Raw genomic sequence first — 26,978 nt, forward strand, 5'->3', positions numbered from 1 at the left:
TGTTCCACTGAACACATGCAGTTATTGTATTTTAATTCTTTCACGTCTTCCCAGTAGACTCACGTTTTTTGAGGCAGGGAACCTGTTTTGTCAAGCTCACGTATAGTATTTGTTAATTCAACAAAAAGTTGTTGAACGTCTTGTGCCAAGTACAGTTTTAGATGTGGGGGAGTAACATAGCAAAATAGACAAATATCCCTTTTTTCTGGGGCTTATTGGCAGGAGACCATAAAAAATATATCAGGGAGTAATAAGTTCTATGAAGTAGCATGAAGCAAGGTAAGGAAGAGAGAGGGGTTGTGTGTGTGGTCCTTAAGGGAATGGGAATGGTGGTTTGGTGATCAAGGAAGGCTTCTGGAAGGAAGTGATACTTGATCTGAATGTTGAGCACAAGGTAACCAAGCAAATATGGGGGAGGGGGAGAAAAACATGCTGGCAGGTGGAACAGCAAGTGTAAAGGACCTAAAACAGCAATGGCTTGATATATTAGAGGAAGAACAAGGAGGCCATTGTGGCTAGAGAAGAGGACAAGTGATAGAATATGAAATCTGAGAGGTGAAGGGAGAGAGTTCATGTAGGGCCTGGAAGGCCACTGTAAAGACTTTGGCTTTTAACTTTGAGGTGGGGAACACTTAAGCAGAGCAGTTTTAAGCAGAAAAGTTACATAGCATTCTCTTTAAAAGATTACAGTGGTTGCTATGTTGAAAATAGACTGACTGCAGAGCCACCAGAGGCTATTGGAGTAATCCAGACAAGGAAATGATGGTGGCTTCTACTAGCATGGCAAAAAAAAAAGAGGAGTGGCGTCAGATCCTGGATAGTTTGAAGGTAGAGCCGAAAGGATTGCTCATGGATTTAAGGGGAATATGAGAAGAAGAAAAAAAAAGAGTCTAATATGACACCAAGGTTTCTGACCTGATTAACTAGAACAGTGTTTCTCAGCCTTTTTTTCCATTGCTGTTGACCCTAAAGATTCTTCTTAGATATTTTTTCCTATTCCCCCAACCCCCATGAAATGTTAATACCACAGTTATATTGTATATCTGTTTATGTACTGTCTGTATATTTGTGCTTTATACAAGAGTAAGCATGAAGTTTACTTTTTATTCAATGCAGAGTTAAGTGTGACTAAAATCTTTGTTAAAAATTAAAAAAAATTTTGATGTCTTTCTTCCATTGGATGATTCTTCTTTTTTTTTTTTTTTGATATTTATTTATTTGGTTGTGCCTGGTCAGTTGCAGCTCGCGGGCTTCTTAGTTGTGGCATGCAAACTCTTAGTTGCGGCATGCATGTGGGATCTAGTTCCCTGACCAGGGATCAAACCCGGGCCCCCTGCACTGGGAGCATGGAGTCTTATCCACTGCGCCACCAGGGAAGTCCCAAAACTTAAAAATTTTAACGCTAATAATATTTAACTTTATAACTGTATTTGCTGAATAAACTTTAATGTAATTTATGTATATAAATTGTAATTCACTGCATTACATATGTAAATTAACAATTTATATAAATACATAATAGCAATGAAATCGGTTTTTGATTTTTTTTTTTTTTTTGCCACACCATGCGGCTTGTGGGATCTTAGTTCCTTGACCAGGGATCAAACCCGGGCCATGGCAGTGAAAGCGCTGAGTCCTAACCACTGGACCACCAGGGAATCAGTGTTTTTTTTAAAATTTTATTTGTTTATTTATTTATTTTTGGCTGCATTTGGTCTTCGTTGCTGCGCACGGGCTTTCTCTAGTTGCCGCGAGCGGGCTTCTCATCGCTGTGGCTTCTCATTGCGGAACACAGGCTCTAGGCACACGGGCTTCAGTAGTTGTGGCACACGGGTTCAGTAGTTGTGGCTCGCAGGCTCTAGAGCGCAGGCTCAGTAGTTGTGGTGCACGGGCTTAGTTGCTCCGCGGCATGTGGGATCTTCCCAGACCAGGACTCGAACCCGTGTCCCCTATATTGGCAGACGGATTCTTAACCACTGCACCACCAGGGAAGCCTGGGAATGAGTTTTTAAAAAATCATTCAAAACTGTTATATTTCCAGCAGAAGTAAAATAATTGAAAAATTAATTTCTTAAAAAAATTTAGTGAACTTTTAACTTTGTTTTATTTATTTATTTTTGGCTGCGTTGGGTCTTCGTTGCTGTGCATGGGCTTTCTTTAGTTGCGGCAGGCAGGGGCTAGTCTTCGTTGCGGTGCGCGGGCTTCTCATTGCAGTGGCTTCTCTTGTTGCGGAGCACGGGCTCTAGGCACGCGGGCTCAGTAGTTGTGGCACACGGGCTTACTGACTTTGCATACAATTTTTGTATCTTCCATGAACTCAATGTCATTGCTGCTTGTGTCACACCCAAGAAAATGAGAGAAATTAAATGAGTAAGATTTTGTTTGGTAGAGTTGAGCTTTGGAAGGTGACAAAGCATTGTAATATCTAAGACTTTTTCATCCCCCAAGAGCCAACTTTTTCTCCGTGTGGGGTGATATTGTTCCCTCGGAGAATGGATTGCCATTTTCTCAGACGGACTAGGGGAGGAAAGGGGAAGGAGCAGTCCTGTGAGAAATGAGTAGAAATCGGGATTTCAGTTAAACATCTTGAGTATCAGAGGCATAAATGGCACCAGATGTTGCGAGTCTAAAGTTCATGAAAAAGTTCTTGGTAGGAAACATCAGTTTAAGAATTGTCAGTATATAGATGATCTTAAAGCCATGAGATGGATGAGGTTGCCCAGAAGTGAGTGAGCGTAGATAGAATAGAGGACCAAGGACTGGGCTATAAGGAGCAAGTTTCAAAGGATATTGAAAATGAATGACCAGTGAAGGAGAACCCAGAAAGTAATGTTCTGAAAGCCATGTAATGAATATTTGTCAAGCAGAAGGGAGTAATTGTGTCAGGTGTTGCTGCATAGGTTGCATAAGTTGAGGACTGAGATAACCACTGAATCTGGCAAACACAGTAGTCACTGGTGGTCTTGACAAGGGCTGTTTCCAGGAAGTGAAGTGATTAGAGAGGGTTCTAGAGAGAATGGGAGATGTGGAGTTAATGTGGTGACAACTCTTTCAAGAAATAAAATGGGATCAGAGAAATGGAGCTGAAGCTGGAGGGAAATGTGGGTTCAAAAGGTCATTTCTTTTTTCCAAGGTGGGAAATGATGTAGCTATTATCAGATGCTACAGTTGATACAGGATAGAGATGGGACAATTGCTGGCTGATTTCCTTGAGTAAGTGGAAGAGGATAGGATCAGGTGATAGGTCCATAGACAGTTCCTTTCTTGTAACAGGAAGGTAGAATCTAGGTAGAGAGATTCAGGTAGGTTGATAGATGTGTTGGTGAGAATGTGCAGAAATTCTCTTCAATTGCTTCTCTTTTCTCAGTGAAATAGGTAGGCACTGCAATAGGTGCTGAGGAAGCACACTCTTAAAAAGCATCAAAGATCTATTAATTGCCAATTCCAGTGCACTGTTTACAGTCTCAGCCTTCAGCTTTTTCTGTTAGTGCAATGGTTTAGAGTAAGACACTTAGAACCAGACTGCTCAAATTCAGGCTCTGCCACTTGCCGTTGGCAATTTACTTGCGAGTGGCAATTTACTTTACTGCCACTTACCATTGGCAATTTACTCTCTGTGGTGCTATAATTATTAAATGAGTTAATGTGTGCACAGTGTTTAAAGTAGTGCCTGGCTTAGTAAAGGCTCGATGATGTTGATGTCAGCTATTATTTATTATACTTAAATCTTTCTTAAAATTCATTTCCCTTTGCTTCTGTTAAATATACAATCATTAATCAGATCCCACTAAATGGATCCTTTCTCCGCCCATTGCTAGTTTTCTTACCCCCTTGTGTTTGCCAAAGTTCCATTTTTAGCCCTTCTCTCATTTTTATGCTCATTCTCTCCCAAAGATTAAATTTATCACCTGCATTCAGATTTATTCAAGTTGGATATCCTAGTTATCTTTGATTCTACCCCTTCAACTAGTTATCAAATCTTGTAGACTTCTACCTAGATATTTCTTGCGTGAATTCCCTTCTTTTCATTCCCCTTGCCCTCTACCTAAAGATTATCACCTTTCTACATATCAACAGCATCACGATCAGCTTCCTAGTATATCTCTTCAGCTTATATACATTACCAGACTAATCGCCTAGTTTTCCCCTACTCAAAAAACAAAACCAAAAAACTTCTTCCTTGTTATGTACCAAGTTAAGTAAAAGCCCTAACTTTTAAGACCCTCCACAATGGTTCCAATCTAACTTCCCAGTATTATCTCAAATGCCTTTCCTCCAAGGTTCCTTGGGCTCCAAACTGTTCCTTTTCCTTAAATATATCCTGTAATTTTCTATTTATAATTAATTCTGCCTAAAATATCCTCTTCTATTACCAAAATTCTACCTATCTTTCAAGAACTATCTTAAATTGCCTCTTTCAGGCACTATCTTAAGAACTATCTTAAATTGCCTCTTTCAAGAACTATCTTAAATTGCCTCTTTCAGGCAAACTTCCCTGATCATTCCAACTGGATCGAATCTTTTGAACAGTAGCATTTTCTGCCCTGAATAAAATTACATGTATGTTAACTACAGAATATTTCATTGAATAACATGCAAAAGCACCCTGATTGCTAAACAGTGTTAGTTATGACTGAATTGTCTTATCCAAAAATAATTATTTGGTACCTATATTACAATGATATTGCCATTGTTCAAGATATTTCTGGAAATTCATCAAGGTAAGCCACATATAGGAAGGACAAATCAGTCCAGTAACTTTATATTTGCATTTTTTAACAAAGAAAGCTATTATCTACCTTGATCATTTCACTTAATTCTCCATGATAAATTCCAAATGACTTTTAAAGTTCTCTCCAGAACGCTACAGAGGACAAATAACTGCCGTTAACTAAAGATATAACTTCAGATTATGAAAGAAATTACTAAAGTTCACAATGTATTCTAAGTGATAACAGCATCCCAAGATAGGAATTATTCTGAGTCTAGCATTCATCTGAAAGAACACATCTGTCCCTACCACCTATTTCACAAATGAAGCAGCATGTGTAGGGACTAAGTTTGGGTTCTAGTCAAACCTGGGTTCAAATTAAACTCCATCACTTACTAGCCATAACCTTGAAGCAAATTACTTACTCTTAGCTTCAGATTTACTCTTAGCTTCAGATTTCTCACCTCTAAAAATCTACTTTCCTCATAAATTTGTTCTGATAAAGGAGGCAATGCATATCGAGCACAATGCTTAATACAGTACAGGATCAGATAAATTAAAAAACCACCACCACCCTGAAGCACAGGGAGTTAAGACTTAAAACAAGGATTAAGTCTCACTATGGGTACAGTAAGCCCCCTACAGACGAACCTTCAAGTTCAGAACTTTCAAAGATGCAAACATGCCCCTGTATGCCAGCTGTTGTACTGTACTACTGTACTTTTCAAGGTATTGTACTGTAAGATTCAAAATGTTTTGTTATGTATTACTTTGTGAAAAGTATTACAAACCGATTACAGTACAGCAATTGTGAATTGGGTTTTGTTGGATGTACGAACAAATTGGACTTATGAATGTGCTTGTGGAATGGAATATTTTTTTTAAATTTATTTTTGCTGTGTTGGGTCTTCGTTTCTGTACGTGGGCTTTCTCTAGTTGTGGCAAGCGGGGGCCACTTTTCATCGCAGTGCGCATGCCTCTCACTATCGCGGCCTCTCATTGTGGAGTACAGGCTCCAGACGCGCAGGCTCAGTAGTTGTGGCTCACGGGCCTAGTTGCTCTGCAGCATGTGGGATCCTCCCAGACCAGGGCTCGAACCCGTGTCCCCTGCATTAGCAGGCAGATTCTCAACCACTGCACCACCAGGGAAGCCCTGGAACTCATTCTTTTATGTAGGGAACTTACTGAACTTTATAATGAACAAAAAGACTCCTTTTAGGTCTTCAGCAAACAATACATTTTTGAAGTTGTATATAAATTATTTACACGCATTATTTGTAATAAATCCTTTAATAAAAGCAAAAGCACTTACTTCTGACAATGTTTTCCCCTGGATTTGCTTAAATCACGAAATATCAATTCTCTAGCTCCTAAGTCTCACAGATATAGGCTTTTTTTTCGGTTTCTTCCTGCTCTAGGAATTAGTAATGTCATCTGTCTGGGTTATAGTTTGCTTATCTCTAAAAAAGAGGTTGTATAGTTTTTCCTTAAGGCCTTTTGCAGTCCCTTGTCTCTTTCCACCTTTTTTATCCTAGCACTCTCTAATGCTGCCTTAAAATTGGAACTCTAACTAGGGCCTGAAACAGTAACTTTTTAATTTTTAAAAATTTTATTTATTTTTGGCCATGCCATGTAGCATGTGGGATCTTAGTTCCCCAGCCAACGATCCAAACCGTGACCCCTGCCTTGGGAGCATGGAATCTTAATCATTGGACCACCAGGGAAGTCCCCACATTTTTTTTAAAGGGGTTAATTTGATAACATAGAATGTTTTAACTTCTGGTCAAGTATTCATTCTGACACTACTTCCTAGTAAACTCCAATTAGCAGGGAGGAACTCTAATGGCTCCTATGTTCAATTCATTCTCAATACATCCTCAACAGGCAACATGAAATGGAACGATATTTATGGTAAGAATTTTGGACTTCTATGGATACTTATTCTGACCCAAATACTCCTAAAATCAAACCAGAAACATTAAATGCTTAAACAGAACTGCATCTTGTCAGATTCTTGGGGGTGGGTGGGAAAAAGAAATTACACATTGTCTTTTAGAAAAGGATTGGTTTCTTTAATTAGTAAAGAGAATAGGCTAAATTCCCAAATTCTATTCCCTTTTACAAACTGACCCATAACATCCTCTTTGGACTCTCCTTCTGTGTCCATTTCACCCACGACACAGCTTCTCATATATTCACCCATATGAGGAACTAATTTCCTGTTAAGACTACTCAGCCAAGACCAGAAGTAATCTGTCAACCTCGTGACTATCCACTGAAGGTTAAGAGATGGAAATTCCCTCTCCCCTATCCACTTAATACCTTTTCCTTCTTCATTCTGCTCCAGGAAAACAGTATTTATCATTCTTGCTCTAAGATGAGGTCAGAAATTTCCATTATCCAATCATCCATCCATTCGTTCATCCATTTATATATTCATAAATATCAATGACAAAATTTTCTTTTTCCACAGCAATTGCTAGAAGTCTGGAGAAAAGATCACCTGAAGACCCAAACTCCAATACCTTTGAACGTGTGAAAAATATCATACCGACTTTAAAAATAACTCTTTAATCATATTCACATAAGGGGAATAAAGGGCAGCACCAGGCTGTCTGGGGAAGGAAGCAAGGTGTTCTCCCTTTGTCCCAATGTCAGCCTGGCACAGTTCTGAGATCACACACACAAGTAGGGCTGGGTTTGGAAGGAGAATAAGGGAGAGGACTGAAGAGACAAAGGCAAGAAGGGAGAGGCAAGGGCTTGCAGTAGTCTCAGTCGGTGGACTCCAACACAGATTCACTCAGCGCAAGGTCCCAGTAGTGCTCAGCCCCATGCTTTTTGAAATGCTCCCGAGCCATGTTCTCTGTAGGGCACTGTTTGAACTTCATCTCCCCAAAGCTCCGGTCTTTGGCTGTACCCTGGGAAAGAGACAAAATTTTTAATAAAAACACTGCAATTTCTAATTTAAATCAGATATAATATTCCTTTATAAAACTTAATAACACCTGTGTAGCAATATGCCTACCTGAACATAATTTTATGGTAAAAACAATTCTAGGGACTTCCCTGGTGGTCCCGTGGGTAAGACTCCATGCTCCCAATGCAGGGGGCCCACGTTCGATCCCTGGTCAGGGAACTAGATCCCGCATGCATGCTGCAACTAAGAAGCCCACATGCCACAACTAAAGATCCCGCATGCCTCAACTAAAAGATCCTGAGTGCTGCAACTAAGAACTGGTGCAGCCTAAATAAATAAATATTAAACAAACAAAACAAACAATTCTAACCTCCACCCCCTTGGATATTTGCTGAGTTTTCATGACTTTATATGGGTTTGTTTTTTTGACTGAATGGAAGATGAGGAGTTCTGTGCTCTGGTGCCTGGATGGAAGAGTAAGTCAGGAAGGACTACGGAGGGTGAGATGGGATGAACTTGCCTCCCACCAGGCCTCCAGATTTGGGCATTTAAGGAGAAAGGAGTTAGAGGCTAAAAGGACTCTTTTCATAAGACTTAGTGAGACCATGTATATAAGCAGGAGGTTTTGGGGCCCAGTGACAAAGAACAATCCAGGGGTTCGGGGGAGAGAGGAATGGGAGCCAAGGGGGATAACCTGCAGACAACTACAATAGAAAGATTCAGTACTTAGTGGAACTGCATTCTCATCAAAGGGACTAGCTGCAATGGCAGTCACAAAGTGCTAGAGGCTTTCAGGGATCAGATTCCAAAAAGGAGGCTAAAGCACAACTTGGCTTATTTCTGAACCTGAGAAATAATTCCTGAGGACTCTCAGAGATAAATGGAACAGAATTTTAAAGAGGTGAAGGGGCTGGGGGATATTAAATATGCATATGGGGACTTATGAGACACAGAAACAGTTATTATGGTTATTATTACCTACTTAGTATGCATAAATTGGAGGAATCTGGGGTAAGACAGAAGGATACATGAAAAACAGTAGCAATTACCTATAGAGTGGTCTTAAAAAATGAGTGAATTGGAAGGGACTATTTCAGTAAGTGATCTTCTGTGTTGTCAGAATTTATTTTAATGAGCATTCACTACTTTGGTAGTAAAGTACTACTTTTTTTGTTTTCGGGCCATGCCGCATGGCATGTGGGATCTTAGTTACCCGACCAGGGATCGAACTCACGCCCCCTGCAGGAGAAGTGCGGAGTCTTACCGCTGGACTGCCAGGGAAGTCCCAAAGTACTACTTCTATAATAAAGAACTAGTTACTAAATATGAGCACATTTAAAAAATAGAAGATACACACACGCATGCAACCTAGAAGAATAAAATGAAAACATTAAATCAACACAAAGGTAGAAAATATTTACAATGTATAAAATGTATTTTGGAGTGGGAATAAAAGGATTACTGCAGTACATCAGGATAAGAATATAGTTACTGAGGAAAGAAACTTTTAATGCTTCCTGGAGAAATAGGATGATATTTTACACTTCACAAAGGGTGAATGATCCTTAGTTCACAACTTGGCCTGAACAAGCATATTCACTCATTCATTCATTCTTCAGAATAGTGTGGCTCACTAAGAAAATTTGAGGGATGAAAGAATTGTATAACCATAAAAAAATTCCATTTTAAGAGTGATTTAGTCCCATTTTGCAAAGCATCATTACATAATAATCAAATTAGGTTCTCAAAATAAAACTGACAATAGGGAGAAAATAATATCCACATTTTATAGACAAAGCAACAGTTTTTGACATTAAGTGTCTTGCCCAGTTACACAGCTAGTAAGTGATACTGCCCAGACTCCCAACTTTGTATTAAGTCTAGTACTTCTTTCACTATATCCAAAGAAAAATTCTACAATTCATTTCCCTCTTTCCAAGTCTCATATCCATGACTGTGAAATAAATAAATCGAGAATTTGTATTCTTGCCACTAGTTTCCATACTTTTCCCCAGATGGCATAAAGTATATACCCATCAATTTAACTAAAATATAATCAGGAAGGATTTGCTGTCAAATACTTAACAATGAATTCCAAAAAGAAATACAAATTACTTAAGGGATTAGTCATTATTTAGTTTTACCATTATATTGCTCCATTTGCATAATATAAACAATCAGGAATTAGCTAAAGTCCTGCTTCAGTGTTTAATCACCTACCTCCCAGACTAGTACACATTTGTTGGTTTTCTTCACAGCTTCCTCATCAGATTCCTCATCATCTGGAAAAGACAATTAGCTAAATCTTGCTCTAGACTTAGATCAGACATCAAGATTTAGGTCCTAAACAAACAGTATTCAAGCCTACCCAAATTCTTTTAAATATCATCACCTTTTCTCATGTACTGGGATCAAATGTCTTCTGTTACTCTTTATTTCCCCCCAATTAGACTGAAATCTCCAAACAGGTAGGGACATTAATTAATTCAACAAACATGTATTGAGGACCAATTACATGTCAAGAGCTGTGACAGGTACTGGGAATAAGGAGATAAATAAAAGAACAATAAAAACTTGTCCTAAGCACTTCAGATGCCAAAATGATAAGAGTCCATTCTCAAGGAGTTTTTAGTCTAATGAAGGAGGACAGATATAATGAATGAAAATATCTTAGGAACACTTGCGAAACAAAATAAAATATAGATCAATTATAGTAAAAAGTGTAGTTTAAGTACAAAAATAGGGAAGAAAGAAAAGTATAGAAGGGCCAAAGTTAAGAAAAGTAAGGTTCTCTGCATATGTTAAATGCTAACTCAGGTCTTCAAAGAAGGGAAGAATGAATATTGATGGAAGAAGATGGCCTGAAGGATGTCAAATAAATATACAAGATAAACTTGGGCAAAAGAATAAAAGTTTATTTTCTTGAATGAAGCAGAGAGCTTTTTTTGATCTGAAAAATATTTTTTGCTCTCAATCCTTTAAAAAACCTTTTGTCAAAAAGTTATATAATATAGACAATGCACATATGAATGCGCAGCTTGCTGAAATTTCACAAACTAAATACACTCATGTAGCCAGTATCCAGAGTCTGGGCTAACAGGGAAACCAGCTAGTAGAAAGGCCTTAAAGGACAGGCAGGAGAATAACTAATACTCATGCATATGATCATATAATAAATACTGTATGAATGTCTAGCATGCTTAAAGTCCAAATGGGTCTTTCTAAAATTCTTAAACATTATCTGGTATTTGCAAGAGTGTCAGAGAGAGGGAACAGATGAATGGACAGAGTACCATCCCACCTCCCACTTAATCCCCTCTAACCCCCATTCACCATCTCCCTTTGTGTTAGATGTCTGTTCATCCCACTTTATCCGATGCAGCATAAGACGCTTAAATTTCTTCTGGGCCTTGGGGCCTAGAAACAGAGAAGGAGAATTTTGCCAGAGTTGTGGAAGACGATGGGGTAGAAAGAACGTTTGTGTGCATTCAACGCTCAGACATTAATGTGGTAGCTGAAGCAATCCCAGGAACCACATCTTAGGTCCTTCTACTCCAATAAACACAGAAACAGAGGCCCAAGATATTAAACCCAGGTATGGCTCTAAAATACTATCTTTTTCTCCTTTCTTCCCACCATGTTAATCACTTCAAGGCCTACGGTTGCCTCAATTTTTTCAGACTCACCCCCTTCCACTACTACCACGTTGACATCCTTGTGCAGTACCACCACCCCTGTCAGGTACAGCTGCCCAGCATTGGCCTCAATCTTGAACTTCTTGGCTGGGTTGCTCAAATTTCGAACTCTGGAGAGGGAAAGTTTAGTTATGGCTTTCATTTTAGCATCAGCAGTTGCCTGAATGGAATGGCAAATAAAAATGGATCCAAAATAGTTTTCTCTCTAAAAACAAAGGCATTTGGAGTAAGCAAATATACTAATGCTTAAAGGTAGAATTGATGAATCCAGAAGTATTTCTACTGTCTTAAACTTCTTCAAAGTCTAGCACTGTACACTTTACAACAAATAGCAGGTAATCAAAATTTACTCTAAGAATGAAGAAGAGATATTTACCATCATCCAAAAATATTTATATGCTAGTTGTTCTTGACAGTATAAAGACCAACAAATTCTTTGCCCTCTAGGTGCTTATAATATAAAGTAGTCACAATGCTATGCCTGAAAAATTTCTTGAAGAATATACGAAAAACTGTCAGTGGCAATTACCCACAGTGAGTGGTCCTAAGGGATCAGAGAATAGGAAGGGGACTTTTTCAGTAAATGTCCTTCTGTATTGTTAGAATGTTTTTTATCTTAGTAAGCATTCACTACTTTTATAATAATGTGCCGTTTTTATAATAAAGAACTAAACAGGAGCACGTCTAAACAGAAGATACACATGTACTTGACATAAAAGAATAAAATGAAAACATTAAATCAACAGAAAAGGTAGAAAATATTTACAACATGGAAAGTCCAGGGCTTCCCTAGTGATGCAGTGGTTAAGAATCCACCTGCCAATAGGGGACACAGGTTCAAGCCCTGGTCTGGGAAGATCCCACATGCCACGGAGCAACTAAGCCCGTGCGCCACAATTACTGAGCCTGAGTGCCTAGATCCTGTGCTCCACAACAAGAGAAGCCACAACAAGAAGACTGCTCACTGCAATGAAGAGTAGCCCCCACTCGCCGCAACTAGAGAAAGCCCGTGCAGCGACGAAGACCCAATGCAGCCAAAAATAAAAACAAATAAATAAATCAAAAATAAATAAATAAATAAATAAAGTCCACTTTGGAGTGGGAATAAAAGGATTACTGCAATACATTAGGATAAGGATATAGTTCACTGAGGAAAAAGACTTTTAATGCTTCCTAAAAAAATAATATTTTGTGCTTCATAAAGTATGAATGATCCCTAGTTCACATCTTGGCCTGAATAAGCATATTCGTTCATTCATTCTTCAGAACTAGTATTAGTTCACTAAGACCTCAGAGACAGAAGACTAAGTTTTTAACCCTCACCAATGAAAAAGATCTACTAGCTCTTGATTTACACTAGGGTCGTTAAAAGAGAGTAGAGCTGCTATTAGGTATGCTTTACACCAGTGATTCTGCCTCAATCACCTGGAAAATGTTTTGGTATTTCTAAGGAAAAGGCTGGCCCAGTTTGGACACCTACCTATAAACAGATATGTGTACCCCCTGTGAAATGTCTTCTTTAAGCTTTTTAATTTTCTTGACCTTTCTCTGTTCTGCTGTAAGTTTTCGGGCAGCGTTGGCCTCTTCATGCGCTCTGTCGTGACAGGAAGGACATCCACAAGTGAGAAAGGCATTGAAGATCAGAGGCAGGGCTGAGGGAAAGAGAGAGCAACGGAGAACTCTCCCCTCCCTCCAAATATGGATCCCCCAGAAGAGTCTGGGAAAGGTACTTGCCCTGGGTTTCCACCCAATCCCATGGCACTTACTTCTGTCTTTTTGCCATCTGAGCTCTGACATGGGCTTCTACCTTCGTGGGGTCTTGAACAGCTTCTGTTCCTAATACTCGCATCAAATTTGAAATTCTTACTGCAGTGAAGAGATGATAGAAATCAATCTCGTAAGTCATTACTCCAGCTGGGATAACCTGTCAATCTCTTCTCTACTAATTCATATCATTCAACTATTTCAAATCTCTGCTCAAAACTCACCTCCTCCAAATACTCTTACCTTGAAAGCCCATCCAATTAATTCAGCATTTGAGGGAGGTCACATAATTAATCTAAATAACTGGTATGCATTTATTCACATTGTTTGAAAATTTATGAAAGACAAGGAACTTAATTTCTTTGGCATTTTTTTTTCCTTTTTTTTCTTTTTTTTTTTTTTTGCGGTACTCGGGCCTCTCACTGTTGTGGCCTCTCCCGTCGCGGAGCACAGGCTCCGGACGCGCAGGCCCAGCAGCCATGGCTCACGGGCCTAGCCGCTCCGCAGCATGTGGGATCTTCCCGGACCAGGGCACGAACCCGTGTCCCCTGCATCGGCAGGCGGACTCTCAACCACTGCGCCACCAGGGAAGCCCTTTGGCATTTTTCACTCTCATCATAGCATTTAGTGAAAGATCCTATACATAACAGTGCTCACTCAAAATATTACTGATAATGGAAACTACAGGAGTGAGGTTTTTTAAACTGCATTTTCATTTTTCAAACATTTAAGAATTATGTACATAGCAACTCTATGCAAATACTCCAACTACTATCTTCATGAATTTCAAGCCTATTATTCTTCCAGGAGTATAGGAATGTTTTATGGTCAATATTAGTTAAAAAAAAAAAAAAAGCCTTAAATGACATCTACAATGACTATGTTGACCTGTCTTAATAAGCAAAGACAATAGAAAATTTAGGAAAGGAAAAACCAATGAATGATTCTGAGAAACAAAAAGCACCCAAATATAGAGAGATGCTAAAGTTCCTCTAGAATGACAGAGATAAACTCGTCACCCTTTCTTCCCTGCCTCTAAGATACGTACCTTTGGGTTCTGGAGGAGGCATCAGGCCTAGCCTGACTTTCTCTTGTAGCTCCTTCTGTGCTTCCCTCCTTGTTTGCCTTCGAAGTTTCTTCTGTTCCTTCTTGGTCAGATATACCCCCAGAGTAACTGGTGTGTCATTGTCGACTGTCAGGCAGAGAAATGAATGTACCAAAGCAATAAGCATATTAGAGGGATACAGGTGAATATCAATCACATTAAAAGAAACTTTACAGCAACATGGATTGACCTAGAGATTGTCATAATGAGTGAAATAAGTCAGATAGAGAAAGACAAATATATGATATCACTTATATGTGGAATCTGAAAAAAGGGTATAAATGAACTTATCTACAAAACAGAAACAGAGTTACGGATGTAGAAAACAGACTTATGGTTACCAGGGGGTAAGCAGGAAGGGATAAATTGGAAGACTGGGATTGACATATACACACTACTAATATGAACCTACTGTATAGCACAGGGAACTCTACTCAATACTCTGTAATGGCCTATATGGGAAAAGAATCTAAACAATAGTGGATATCTGTATATGTGTAGCTGATTAACTTTGCTGTACGCCTGAAACTAACACAACATTGTAAATCAACTATACTCCAATTAAGATTAAAAAAAAGAAAAAGAAAGGACCTCTAGTTTGCTTTTAGTTAATTTTAGGTCGTGATAATGGTATTATAGTTATGTCTTTAAAAAGCATTCTTTTTTTTTTTTAATTTATTTTTGGCTGCCTTGGGTCTTCATTGCTGCTCGCAGGCTTTCTTTAGTTGCGGCAAGTGGGGGCTACTCTTTGTTGCAGTGTGAGGGCCTCTCATTGCAGTGGCTTCTCTTGTTGCGGAGCACGGGCTCTAGGCACATGGGCTTCAGTAGTTGTGGCTCGCAGGCTCTAGAGCGCAGGCTCAGTAGTTGTGGTGCACGGGCTTAGTTGCTCTGCGGCATGTGGGATCTTCCCAGACAAGGGCTCGAACCCATGTCCCCTGCATTGGCAGGCGGATTCTTAACCACTGCCCCACCAGGGAAGCCCCTCAAAAGCATTCTTATCTTTCATGAGTAATGTTCTAACTTGTTTTTCTTTAAGCAGTTGAACCCTTTTATAAACTGAAATGTGACAAATATAGAAAACAAAATTAGAGCTGCTCCGGCTGCTCTGTGTGAGGATTTGGAATAGGTGGGGGGTATCCAGAATCCCATTTGGATCCTACTTATTGAACCTCAACGTGCCTATGGAATACAATTTGAAAACCACTGGCCAACATTAGGAAATTTATAATTTAAGAGTCATAGGGATTGGGAAAAATCTTCTGAGCTCCCAAAGCAGATTTACTCAATTTGTTAAAACAAACAAAATCCCCCACTTTCTTCTAATGATTCATGCTGATGACAGCTAAGTACATTCTGATTAAGTATAATTCAATGATTATTATTCTTTTATTATCACAGGGTCTCAATCTATTTTTATGAACTTATTAGAGATACTGGCAAGCAAATTTACTGAGTAAATTTACTGAGTAAAAACTAACCTCCTCTATTCATCTCAAATTTGATGAAAATGTTAAAATCTTCTGTGATTGCTTAAGAGGGAATATCAGTATTATCTCTACATATGAGGAAATTCTGTATTATAAGTGATTTACCCAAGGGATTCAGCTAGTTCACAGCCACAACTAAAACTCATCTCTTCTGACTGAGCCAACAGACTTTCACTACAAAAATGATAAAGAGAAAGGCTGAAGAAAAAGAAGATTGAAGAGGGCCAGGAGTTTAATGGTGGTGTACTAGAGTTGGGAGTCAACACTATGGCAAAAGCCCAATTTGTAATATACATCAGTGAGGCCATCTATAGATTAGACCTCAATGCTCTACAGCTGCACTGTCCAACACTGTAACCACTAACTACATGTACTATTTAAATTTAAATTAAAATTGAATAAAATTAAAAATTCAGTCCCTCAGCTGTATTAATGCAACTTGGTTTTCAAGTTCTCAATAGTCATGTGTGCACAGCAGCTATAGTATAGACAGCCCAGACAGAGAACATGCCCATTATCACATAAATTTCTATTGGCTAATACTTCTCTAGAGCTTTGATTGAGTAATCTCTACATTACCTGGAGGGTTGAGCTGGGCTGGATGTTCAACAAGATTCGTGATTCCAAAATAATCTTCTCTCTTGGGATTTTCCTCTGTACTAAAATTGGAGGAAGAAGGGAAAACAGGATATGTGGGTAGAGATGATTCCAAGAGAGAGGGAATCTCAGAAACACAATGAAAAAATCCACCCCCCCATAATGCATTCTAGAACTTTTTACAGTATTTGCATGTCTATAATATGTAATATATTACTTATAATTTTCAAGATGACAAAATGGTCCCACTAAGGTTGGATGCACTCTCTACACCAGTCATTGTCAACCTTTTTTTTCTACCCTAACACCCCTGATGGACACATATTCTCTCATTAGTAACAATAATTCGCTGGGACAGAGGCTGACAAAGGAAGCATAAGGAAAGGCTGAGACAGTCTCCTAAAGCCATGTATCAGAATAATGGAGCAGATATGATTGAAGCTTGCCAAATGTTTCTTATACGCTTTATTTATCATTCTCTCCCCCATCAACTAAGAATCCTTGCTCTATTCTAGGACTGGATCTTTAAGAAATGTAAACACCTATTATAAGTAGCAAAAGAAGATAATTAAGAAAACAAATATGGTAAAAACAAATAACAATGTATAACAAAGCAAGCAGAAATTTTACAGATTTGTATAGATTATTTAGACTATATGTGCCCAATCCTCCTACATTAACCGAAAAAACTAAAACAACCCATACAACATATTCTTTACAAATATATGAGCTTGTATACGGTTATCTATCTTCCTTGGATTTAAATTTTTTACTTAATGCACAAGTACCATCTTTCCCATTAAAACTCTAGCCTTATGAAAAGGTATTAACCAACAAACTCACAGGTCAAAGCCATTGGGGATGATATAAGAGTCCCACCACTCAATTTCAGGGACATCACCTTCCTTCAACTCCTTCTTAGGAGCAATGAGGGCCAGCCTAGTTGAAGTATGAATGCCTGTTTTTCGAGCTGCCTGTGAGATCTCTGCCTGCAGCTTCTCCAGTTGAGCCTAAAGACAAGACAAGAAGATAAATTGAAGTCAAAGAAAACAGGGAAGTAGTAGAATCCCAAACTTTAAAACACTCCCTTGTTGAACTCTCTACATCTAATGCAACAAATTCATACTTTCTGAAAGCTTAGAAAAAGGAGCTGTTCTGCTTTACTTTATCCTTTACTTGGTTGATTTACATACATTTCACTCTCATCACTAGCCCTTTACCCCACAGTGCCTGCCTGCAGCAAATATGCAGAAATGGAATTTTATGAAAAACCTCATTCTGAGAGGATGAAAACAAGAAGGTAAAAGTCATCAAATATACAGTCAATCAAACTATCCAAGTGTGTGGACTGTCTGCAGTAAATTTTAACACCAGGCTAGCTTTCATTAGTTGCCCTGAGGGTTCTCAACGGTTTCCCTCCACTGACCGTTTATGTGGAGAATTTTCAAATTCAATTTTATTTCTACCTAAGTAGAATGTAAGTAACTGAGAAGACAAATCAGCTAAAAATCAAGTATTCCAGGAAAAAATATAGTATTTTAAAAATTACTCATTGCTTTACTACTTGTTTATCTAATTGCCAAAAACATAGAGAACTGAGTTGATGGTTATTTCAGGACTATATTCAATTTCCTTTGTCACCTTCCTAACTTCTTCAAAATTCTAGATTATATTCTAAGCCAGATACCTTAGTCCGTAATCGCTGGGCAATCTTTTCAAATTTGCCCTTGTCGTGGAATTTAAAAGTGCGTCTCTGGCGCTGGGAAGGGGCAATTGAGACTCGGGGGTCAAAAAAAGTATTAGACTCCATGTCTTCTGATGGCTTTTCTTTTAGCTGTTGCTTGAATTGTTCCCTCTTCACAGCCCGAATATTGGCCTTCAGAGTAGGCATACGGTGTGTCAGCTCAATTTCCTTGCCGGTTGCATCTACAGTTCGACCTTGTTCATCAAGAATCAGTGGTGTAGGTTTAGTTTGATCTTTTAACTCCACCTTCCTGAAAAATAGCCCACAAAGGAATAAATCCCATTTGGAACAATAAGTCAAGCAAAAAAAAAAAACAAGCAGAAAATAAAAAACAGGGCTTCCCTGGTGGCGCAGTGATTAAGAATCCGCCTGCCAATGCAGGGGACACAGGTTCAATCCCTGGTCCAGGAAGATCCCACATGCTGCGGAGCAACTAAGCCCATGCGCCACGACTACTGAGCCTGTGCTCTAGAGTCTGTGAGCCCCAACTGCTGAGCCCGCGTGCCTATGCTCAACAAGAAAAGCCACCACAATGAGAAGCCCGCACAGCAACGAAGACCCAACACACAGCCCAAAAGAAATAAAATTAAAAAAAAAAAAAAAAAAAAGGAAAAATCAAAACCCAACAAAGACAACTAGGTTACAAAATTCTAAGGAACATAAACCCATCAGTGAATAATAACATCTTGACTGAAACTATCAAACTGGACAGTTGAGTATAGAGTACAATCAGATGAAATGAACTTATAAATTACAATGGTAAGAAATTGGAATCATATTTTCCTTTACTCCTTAATTCTTGAGTCAGACAGGGGATGGCAAACCAATTAAGGTGTTAAAAATGAAGTCTATCACCTTTACCCAGTTGTAGAGAACTCTCAGATCTGGTCTCACTCAATGTGGTTTAATGGATATAGTTCTGACCTAGGATCCAGGAAACCTGGCTCTATTCCTAGCTCCAATATTAGAGGAATAATCTTAACTTCAGTTCTACCAATTGTAAAAAGAAGATAAATTAAACTCTGCAACAAGGTGACCAAGAGAATAAATTCAATTGGTATTTATTGAGTATATGTAAGAAATATGAAACTGTCTAAGAAATTATTTAAGTTCCTTGCAAGAAGAGGATCAATAACATTCAAAGGTATTTATTGCTTCTCAAGCTTCAGAAACGAGTTCCATGAAACAGATACTCACGGGGGAGCAATGCCCATAGCATGGAGATTGGCCAGGCCCACCATGTTAGCATTGCCGATGAGCCCTGGCTTCAGTGCCAGCTGGGCTTGGATGCGGGCTTGTAGTTCAGCTGCTTTCCTTGCCTTCTCAATGGCATCATTCATGAAAGTGGCGGCCTGGGAGGGCTGAATAGTGTTGCCAATTGGAAGTCGCTCTGGTTGGGAGGAAGAAGGAGTCTTTGGCTGTGAGACAGAGAAAAAGAAATCAGAATCAGAAAAATTAGACAGGCAGGCAGATCTCCCCCGACCGCCCCCCGCCAACCCGCCACAGAGTGGTAGACTGTGGCAAATTGGGGGTGGAACATGCAGTCATCTTCTGGACTCTCATTTGAGTGGGTGGCAAGAAATTCTGTGCTAAAGATTCTTATTTTCAGAGAAATCTGGTTACAATACCTGAGGCGTAGGGGGGCTAATGAAACTTAGTTGTTTTTTCCTTTCCTCGATTTGCCGTGTTGCTGCCTCCATCATCTGTTTGATCTGCTCTCAGTGGGGGAAAAAGTTGAAAAACTGTTAACATCTTTTTATTTCTCTCATACAGGTTCCTAAACTCAAAGGGCTTTCAGGTTTAGAGAACAAAAAATTTTTGAATGACCCCATCATATTCTGCTTGTACCATAGGCTAGAAAATGTAATAAAGATAAGCGTACACAACTGAGCACTGGAATTTTTCAACCTATCTTCCCAAGGCAGGATTGGCATGTTAAGTATTGATAGTAACATAGCTTGCTAATTAAGACTCTGGAGTCAGGGAAACCTGAGTTTGAATCTTAACTCTGCCATTTAATGCTTGTGTGACCTTGAACACGGTATTTAATTTCTAAACCTCCAAGTGTCTAAAAGGGGTAAAAATGGTACCTACCTTACAGGGCAACTGTGAACATTTAGAAAATGCATGCAAAACTGACAGAACCCATAAACATTATTACACTTTAAAAAAAAATCACCTATTTGTCCCTGAGTTCCTAGTTTGGGTAACGGGAGCCAACAATGTGAAGACTTACTTCCTAATCTCTGTGAATACTTTCCTCTGCCCTAAAGAAGTTCAGAATAATAAGCTTTGAGGACATGATCAAATAACTCTTCTTGAATTTTCCAGGAGTCCTGTGTCAAGGCGCTTCAAGATATTTAAAAAAAATTATTTTAAACATTTTTTTGAATAGGTGGTATATTTACATAGTTTAAAATGCAAAAAAGTACAAAAGGGTATACTGTGAATTCTTCCACCCCATTTTCTATAAAAAAACATCACCATCAGTTTCTTTCCTTTCAGAAATATCATATATAATATGCAAATCCGTCCACCCACCCACCCATCCATATATATGTATATATTCTATTTCTCCTGTAACAAATTTTAAGTGGTACAAGAAATATTTACTACTTACATAGTATCAAAATTTTTTGTTTTTGTTTTTGTTTTGTTTGTTTGTTTTTTGGTGGTACGTGGGCCTCTCACTGTTGTGGCCTCTCCCTTTGCAGAGCACAGGCTCTGGACGCGCAGGCTCAGCGGCCATGGCTCACGGGCCCAGCCGCTCCACGGCATGTGAGATCTTCCCGGACCGGGGCACGAACCCGTGTCCCGTGCATTGGCAGGTGGACTCTCAACCAATGCGCCACCAGGGAAGCCCCCAAATTTTTTAACAGTGCCCATTTTAAATACACAGATAATTCCTATTAAAAACATACAAAGTGAACTCAAAATTATTTAAGTGGATTATATCTTTTCTGTGTTATAGTATTTGGAAATACTTCTCTGCCATCATGTTAAGTTCTAATCATTTCAATAATTTTCTTACTGACACAGTGAGGTAGATATTTGGGCAAATGATGTACGTAACACACCTTCCTTGCCACATAATAGGTGCTCAGTAAATGCTATTTCAAAAGCCTTCAACTGGAATACTCCTGGTTAAACCAAGAAATGATGAAACATAAAGCAGGACATAAAATTTTTCCAATGCTAACAATTAATTCAAATTAAGGCCACGATAAATCTGGACCCATCCATCTCTTACTTCTTCAACTCTCAAAACCACCGCTTCCAGTTCTTAATTACTAACCTGGAGCTTAGTCAGCATGCCAGGACTCTCTGAGGGAGGCCCAGGGATTACTTCTGGCTCCTCTTCCACCTCCTCAAAACGGGGTATCCGTCGCTTTTTTACTCCTGATGATTCCTTGGAGATCTCAGAGTCATCACCAAACACTTCCTAAGGGAACCCAAGATGAAAGAAGAGTTGTATCCCTGCCCATGGGAGAAGGGAAGAATAATCCTAGTCCTTATCAGCATTTTGTGGCTTTTCCCAGAGTCTTCTAGACCCTCCACCAAATGGACCATCTCACCCATCTCAACTTCATTATTCTCCTACTCCAGTCAAACAAATTTCATCCCATGTGCTTATAAATGTTCCCATCCCAAGGTCTTTGCACATCTTACTGCCCACATTTGTAATGATCTCCCTCAACTTTTCCCCCAGTCCAAATCCTGCCTAAAACTCACCTCCTCCAGGAAGTTTTTCTCATTAATAATCTCAACCCACTCTGATCAAACTGTTGTTTCACATCCTTTTAGCGCTTAAGAGCTTGGTTCATACTAAGTAAAATTACACTGCTGATATTCTGTTTGCCAAGTGTTAAGTCTTTCAATGTTAGTACGTACTTTCTCCCAACTAGTGTCTAAGCTGTTCCAGGACAGGGGCTTACTCTCTTTTTCAGTATTCCCCAATAACACTTTGTTCTCATCAAACAATGGGAACTCAAATATGTTGACTAATTTGCAAGGTGAACTTAACAGGACCAAGAGTGGCCAACTGGAAGGGACAATGGGAAAAAGCAAATGTACACACCGGTGGTAGGCTTTGGGTGACATCCCCTCTTCACTAGGAGGGCTCGTGTTTTGCAAGGACATATCCTCGGCCAGGGGCGAGCGCTTCCTGGAACTCCTACAGTTCAAGAAAAAGGACTCTCCCATAATATATTGTGTGGGGTGGGGACTGAATGGACCAAAATGGGACCCGAATCCCAAGGCTATCTAGATACCTCCTTCAAGAAACCATTTTTATTAATCCCACCCAATGTAGTCACTTTATTCACAGCAGGCCCTCAGCACTTATACAGTAGCACGCCCTATCAAAACATAATCTTCACTCTACAGATCTGTGTATACTATGCATCAAGCATTCCCCCTTAAATGTAACAAAATTCAACAAAGTCTGAAACTCTATAGTCAACCCTAAAATTTACATGAAACTGCTACTCAGATTTCATAATTTGTGACTGTATTTTGTTGTGCCCTCCCATCCCCCAACCCTTAAACTGCAAATTCCTTTAAGGCAAGGACTATCTTTCATTCCTCTGATAACCCTACAAAACCCTAAACACAAAAAGCACACAAATCTCTATTTCTCTTGGTTCCACAGCCTGGCCAGGGACCAAGCAGACACTGCTTATTCACTCTTGTGCCTCAGGAAAAGCAAAAGGATAGCCAGGATATCAAAAGCACTTTGGAAGGTTTTTGATGGGAGTCACAGAAAAGATTTTTTTTTTAAGAGACAGACAGAGAAAAGAGATAGATCAGCTACTTGACACTCCTAATATTGAAAGAGGCCATGACCAATCAGCAACTATAGGATAAAAAGAGAAGGAGGTAAGGGAGGTAATGATGGTCCCTTTAAGTATTCCACTCATGGGGCCAGAGGACTGGCAATATGCTATGTGGAAAACAGTAGGCTCTCAAGACACACAGTAAAAAATCAATTGCTGTTAGGTGTCCCATCTAGAAGTCCATTGCAGAGTAATATCTCTAAAGGACCAACAATGAGGTCTATGGCTCAGGTAGCAGTGAAGTCACACTGTGAAGCAATCTATTAGGCCTCAAGTAAATCAAAGCATAAAATCTTAGAGCAATCAATTTATTGAAAAAAAAGAAAAAGAGAGAGACTTAGGGAAACATGAGAACCAAAACTCCTAACTGTATATGAAAAAGGACAAAGCTACCTACTGTTTCCTTGGAACGTTTCAACCCATGAACTTAGGTAGTTCATCACCATAAGATGGTGATAATACATGTTCACCCCCTCTACTCCAATGTCTAAGTACCTCTCTTAAATATTAGGTATTCTAATAGTGGATATTAAAGTGTGAGCCAGGTAAGCTCAGCAACTTTGTTACCATTCAAAACACTCCAAGCTCGTCAGATAGTTAACTGTAACCTACCTTTAGCTCTCGTTTTCTGCTCCTGTCACTGCTGGACTTGGAATGCCTAGAGCTTCGGCCTTCCTCCACAGCCTCAAACAGTTTGTCCACAAATCGGAGAGTAGAATCATCAAGAAAAGGTTTCAGGTGGTCTGGCAAGAAAAAAAGAGGTGGTAAGGTTGAAAACGTAAAAGTACTTAGTCCAATACTAGGCATACAATAGATGCCAACACTGGAATTTTATCCCTAAGAGGGAGAGAAATGCTTTCTTAAGTTCTTTGTAGGATTCTCATACATTCTCTTACACTGAATGACCTTGCCCCACGAGATAAAAATAGTTATAACTTTTTGGCATAGGAAGTAGCATAGCCAGAGTAACCTGTTTAGGCTGAGCATCAAAGTTTAAGATGAATAACCACTCTAACTTTTCCCAAACAGCAGTTGGAGGAGACTACCTTAACAAAATCTGCCTTCCTCAACATTTTTCATGTATTTTATAGAGACTTCTAAATGTTTAGATGTCGATCTGAATCTGAATATACCCATCTGACTTTAGTATATTTCCTAAGTAAATATAATTTAGGTAACTCCGTGCAGTGGTCAAAGGAAATCAGTCTGAGATTCAAAATATGTCACAAATAGTATAAAAAATAAAAAATAAGAGAAAAAGCAATATTAATTATTTAGGCTATTTCCATTATAATGCAAGAGAAACTGGCCTGACCTTTTTTTAGACACTCCCAACAGAGAGAATTTTGGGGAAGTTCAAAGCAGTATTTGGGGTCATCCTACATGTTAAGCCAGAAGTTTCAGAAAGGTACATACCAGCTGCCTTCTTCTTGTCCATGCCCTTCCCCACACAGTTCAGTGCTGCTGTGACCACTGTGGGCTCTGAGAAACCCAGCACTCTCTTCACTGTCTTCTCTATCCATGGTTTCAGCTCATCCAGCTCCCTCTTAGACAGTGCCATTCCTCAGGAAAAGGAGGATAGCTCAAAATAGGATTCAATACTGCACCTAAAAAGAAACCAGTAAAGAGTTAAGTTAGAGGACAGGAGAAGATTAAAATAACCCCAGGCAACAGTAAGTATATCAGGAATGCCTTCCCCACCTCTATTCTCAATCCTAGGCAAGTTCTTCTACTTCATTTCAAGCCAAATACTTTCCCTACAACTCATACTTCAAAACAGAAAGGACTACATTCTGTTTGATTTTTAACCCTAACTCAGTAAGTATCAGTGGATCAGTGAAACCTGTGGAATAAACAAGCAAACCTTGGGAATAACCTAGTCTGAGAAATGAGTCCTAGCTTCTTTTTTGATTCTGTCATATTCAACAAGGACTGGCAAGCATATAACATGAAAACAAGACTGAAAAAGCCCACTCAGAGCCCAGCCGTTCTATTCTTCCTACTTCTGGGCAAGCATTCCTTAACCCAGGCCTTCTTTTAAGGGACACAAATGAGAGGGCTTATCCAGGTCAGTCATCCTATATTAAAACTCTTAATCCTTAAGACTGTTCTATCACATTTCTCTGTACTCATATTCATCCCAGTGGGAATTCTGTACCTAGATACTTTTCTCTCATGTTCTACAGGGTCTCTGTCATAACTAATCCCTCAGTTCAGAAAAGATTACCCTCGTTTTGGATGTACTCTCTCTCTTTTCACCTTTATTCTACTTTTTAGCTTAATAGAGAAAACACCATCATAAAAGACTCTACAACAATCTTTAATTTGTTGTTTAATGTAAGTTAGTACAGTTCTTAAATTTTATTCATGTTTACGTTTTTATCCCCTACTTAAATCTCAAAACTCTTCATGAGCATAAAGAAAATTTTTATTTCCCTGATTTTCTCCATATTGCCTAAAAGTCAATAAGCTAGACTGACCTCAATTCCAAGCTAACCTCCTCCCAGCAGTGCCACACATCAGGGTCCAATCTGGGATTCAATCTTTTAAGATGTTTTAAGACATCTTTTCTCCTATAAGGTACAGTCTGATTATCTTCTACATTTCTGGCAGGTTTATCTTCTATAAGAACTGTTGCTAAATAGTGTATTTAATTTTGGTATAACCATATGAAGCAAGTAGATTCAAGTCATGAAACTACGAGTGAAAGATTTTGTGCCTCAGTGACACGTTATATGAATACAGTGGCTCTATTTACCCATCATGAGATAGCAGTAGAGCCTATCAATCTCAACATGTGCATTGCTCAAAAGCATATTCAGACACCACAGAGAATGAAGAGCTCACACCGAGCTCTACCATTTACCAGCCTTCTGACAAGTAATTCCTCTCAGACTGGGTTCACTCATCTTACAAAATGAGGACGACTGCCATTCCTATATGGCACTTAATTCATTCAATAACTATTGATTGCATAACTAATTCTATCAGATGAAATGTGTGCCCAAGCACCATATGAACAAATGTACTCAACTTCAACCCATTCTTCCATAAGATAACGTGCAAACTAAACAGCCAGTGGCCAAAATAAAAGTTCCAAACGGTAACTAGCTTTGTCACAAATCAAATATTCAACAATAACTGCGTGGAGCGGGGCTGGGGTGGGGTGTGGTTATGGTGTGGAAGGAAAGGAAGGCAGAATGATCTCTGAATGAGCTGGTAGCAGGTTCTAATCCTCTGAAGCATTTCCTTACTCGGTGCTCTCCTTTGCTACAAATCCAATTTCCTCCCTGAAACCCCCATTCTTCTCTTTTTGCTCTTTCCGTCTCTCTGACCCGCCCCCAACCCAGCCTCGTTCTACCCCAACTCCTCATCTCAGAGGTAGTCTCCTCAGCTCGTCCCTTTCCCGCCCCCGCCCTTTTCCTCTCAACAATCTCATTCCAACCCGTTCTCCCACAGAACTTGTTCTTTTCTCAGCTTCCTTTCCACTGAACCTTCCCGCCTCTGTGCTCCCCTTGGGATGGAACCCTAGCCCCAGTCACTAGGACGCGAGGATACCCTCTCCGGGCCCGGGGCCACTACTCACCTCACTAACTTCAGCCCCTGAGACGGAGCCCGAACGTTACACCGGAACCGGAAACCTTCTGACCGCCCTATGGCCTGCCGTCGCTACTGCCACTGCCGCCGCCACGCCGCGGTCCCACAGCACGTGACGAGGGAGGGCGGGGCCGCCAATTCGCGCAGCCGTAGTGGGTACTTTCCCGGCGGCGGAGCGCCTGCGTGGCGGCGCTTTAAAGTTTTCCGCTTGCGCGTTACTTGCCTCCTTCGGTTTCCCCAGGTAAATCTGTTAGCTAGGTTTTTGCAAAGTTAATGTTCCCTGAAGCATAAATTGGGCTACTTGTAGCATTCCTAGTGTGGAGAATAAGTGCGCTAAGGTCATGGTAGAACTAAAAACGGGGCTTCTGCGTTTGGGCTAAACCTGGACTTTGTGATAGAAAGTAAACCCTGCGAGAGTCGTGATCACTAGCATTAGCCGCCCCCCGGCCCCCTCCTTAGCCTTTTTCCCTAACTTCGCAGTGGTGCCAGAGATCACCCAGAAAGACAACGAGTATAGGAGGACTCT

At 39.7% G+C, this 26,978-nt stretch overlaps 1 protein-coding gene across 3 annotated transcripts; it reads right to left on the reverse strand.

Annotated features, from left to right (window-relative positions):
• Positions 1–7,266: 7,266 nt before the first annotated feature.
• On the reverse strand, positions 7,267–26,580 carry PRPF3 (pre-mRNA processing factor 3). Of its 3 annotated transcripts, XM_019919836.3 has the most exons (16): positions 26,442–26,580; positions 24,272–24,462; positions 23,468–23,598; positions 21,316–21,462; positions 19,649–19,732; positions 19,218–19,438; positions 17,964–18,270; positions 17,120–17,286; positions 16,259–16,338; positions 14,136–14,279; positions 13,090–13,189; positions 12,804–12,917; positions 11,315–11,433; positions 10,962–11,045; positions 9,849–9,910; positions 7,267–7,629 (listed from the first exon to the last, which is right to left on the reverse strand). In XM_019919836.3, exons 2-16 carry the CDS (start codon positions 24,414–24,416, stop codon positions 7,483–7,485), a joined length of 2,052 nt encoding a protein of 683 aa, XP_019775395.1. In that variant the 5' UTR covers positions 24,417–24,462; positions 26,442–26,580; the 3' UTR covers positions 7,267–7,482. The 3 variants fall into 3 exon arrangements, with proteins under 3 accessions (XP_019775395.1, XP_019775396.1, XP_073664271.1); XM_019919837.3 differs by lacking the exon at positions 12,804–12,917; XM_073808170.1 differs by lacking the exons at positions 24,272–24,462; positions 26,442–26,580 and adding an exon at positions 22,099–22,194 and having other exon boundaries at positions 23,468–23,599.
• Between the last annotated feature and the right edge of the window lie 398 nt (positions 26,581–26,978).

Source organism: Tursiops truncatus, chromosome 1 (genome assembly GCF_011762595.2).
Source record: "Tursiops truncatus isolate mTurTru1 chromosome 1, mTurTru1.mat.Y, whole genome shotgun sequence".
Taxonomy (NCBI): Eukaryota; Metazoa; Chordata; class Mammalia; order Artiodactyla; family Delphinidae; genus Tursiops; species Tursiops truncatus.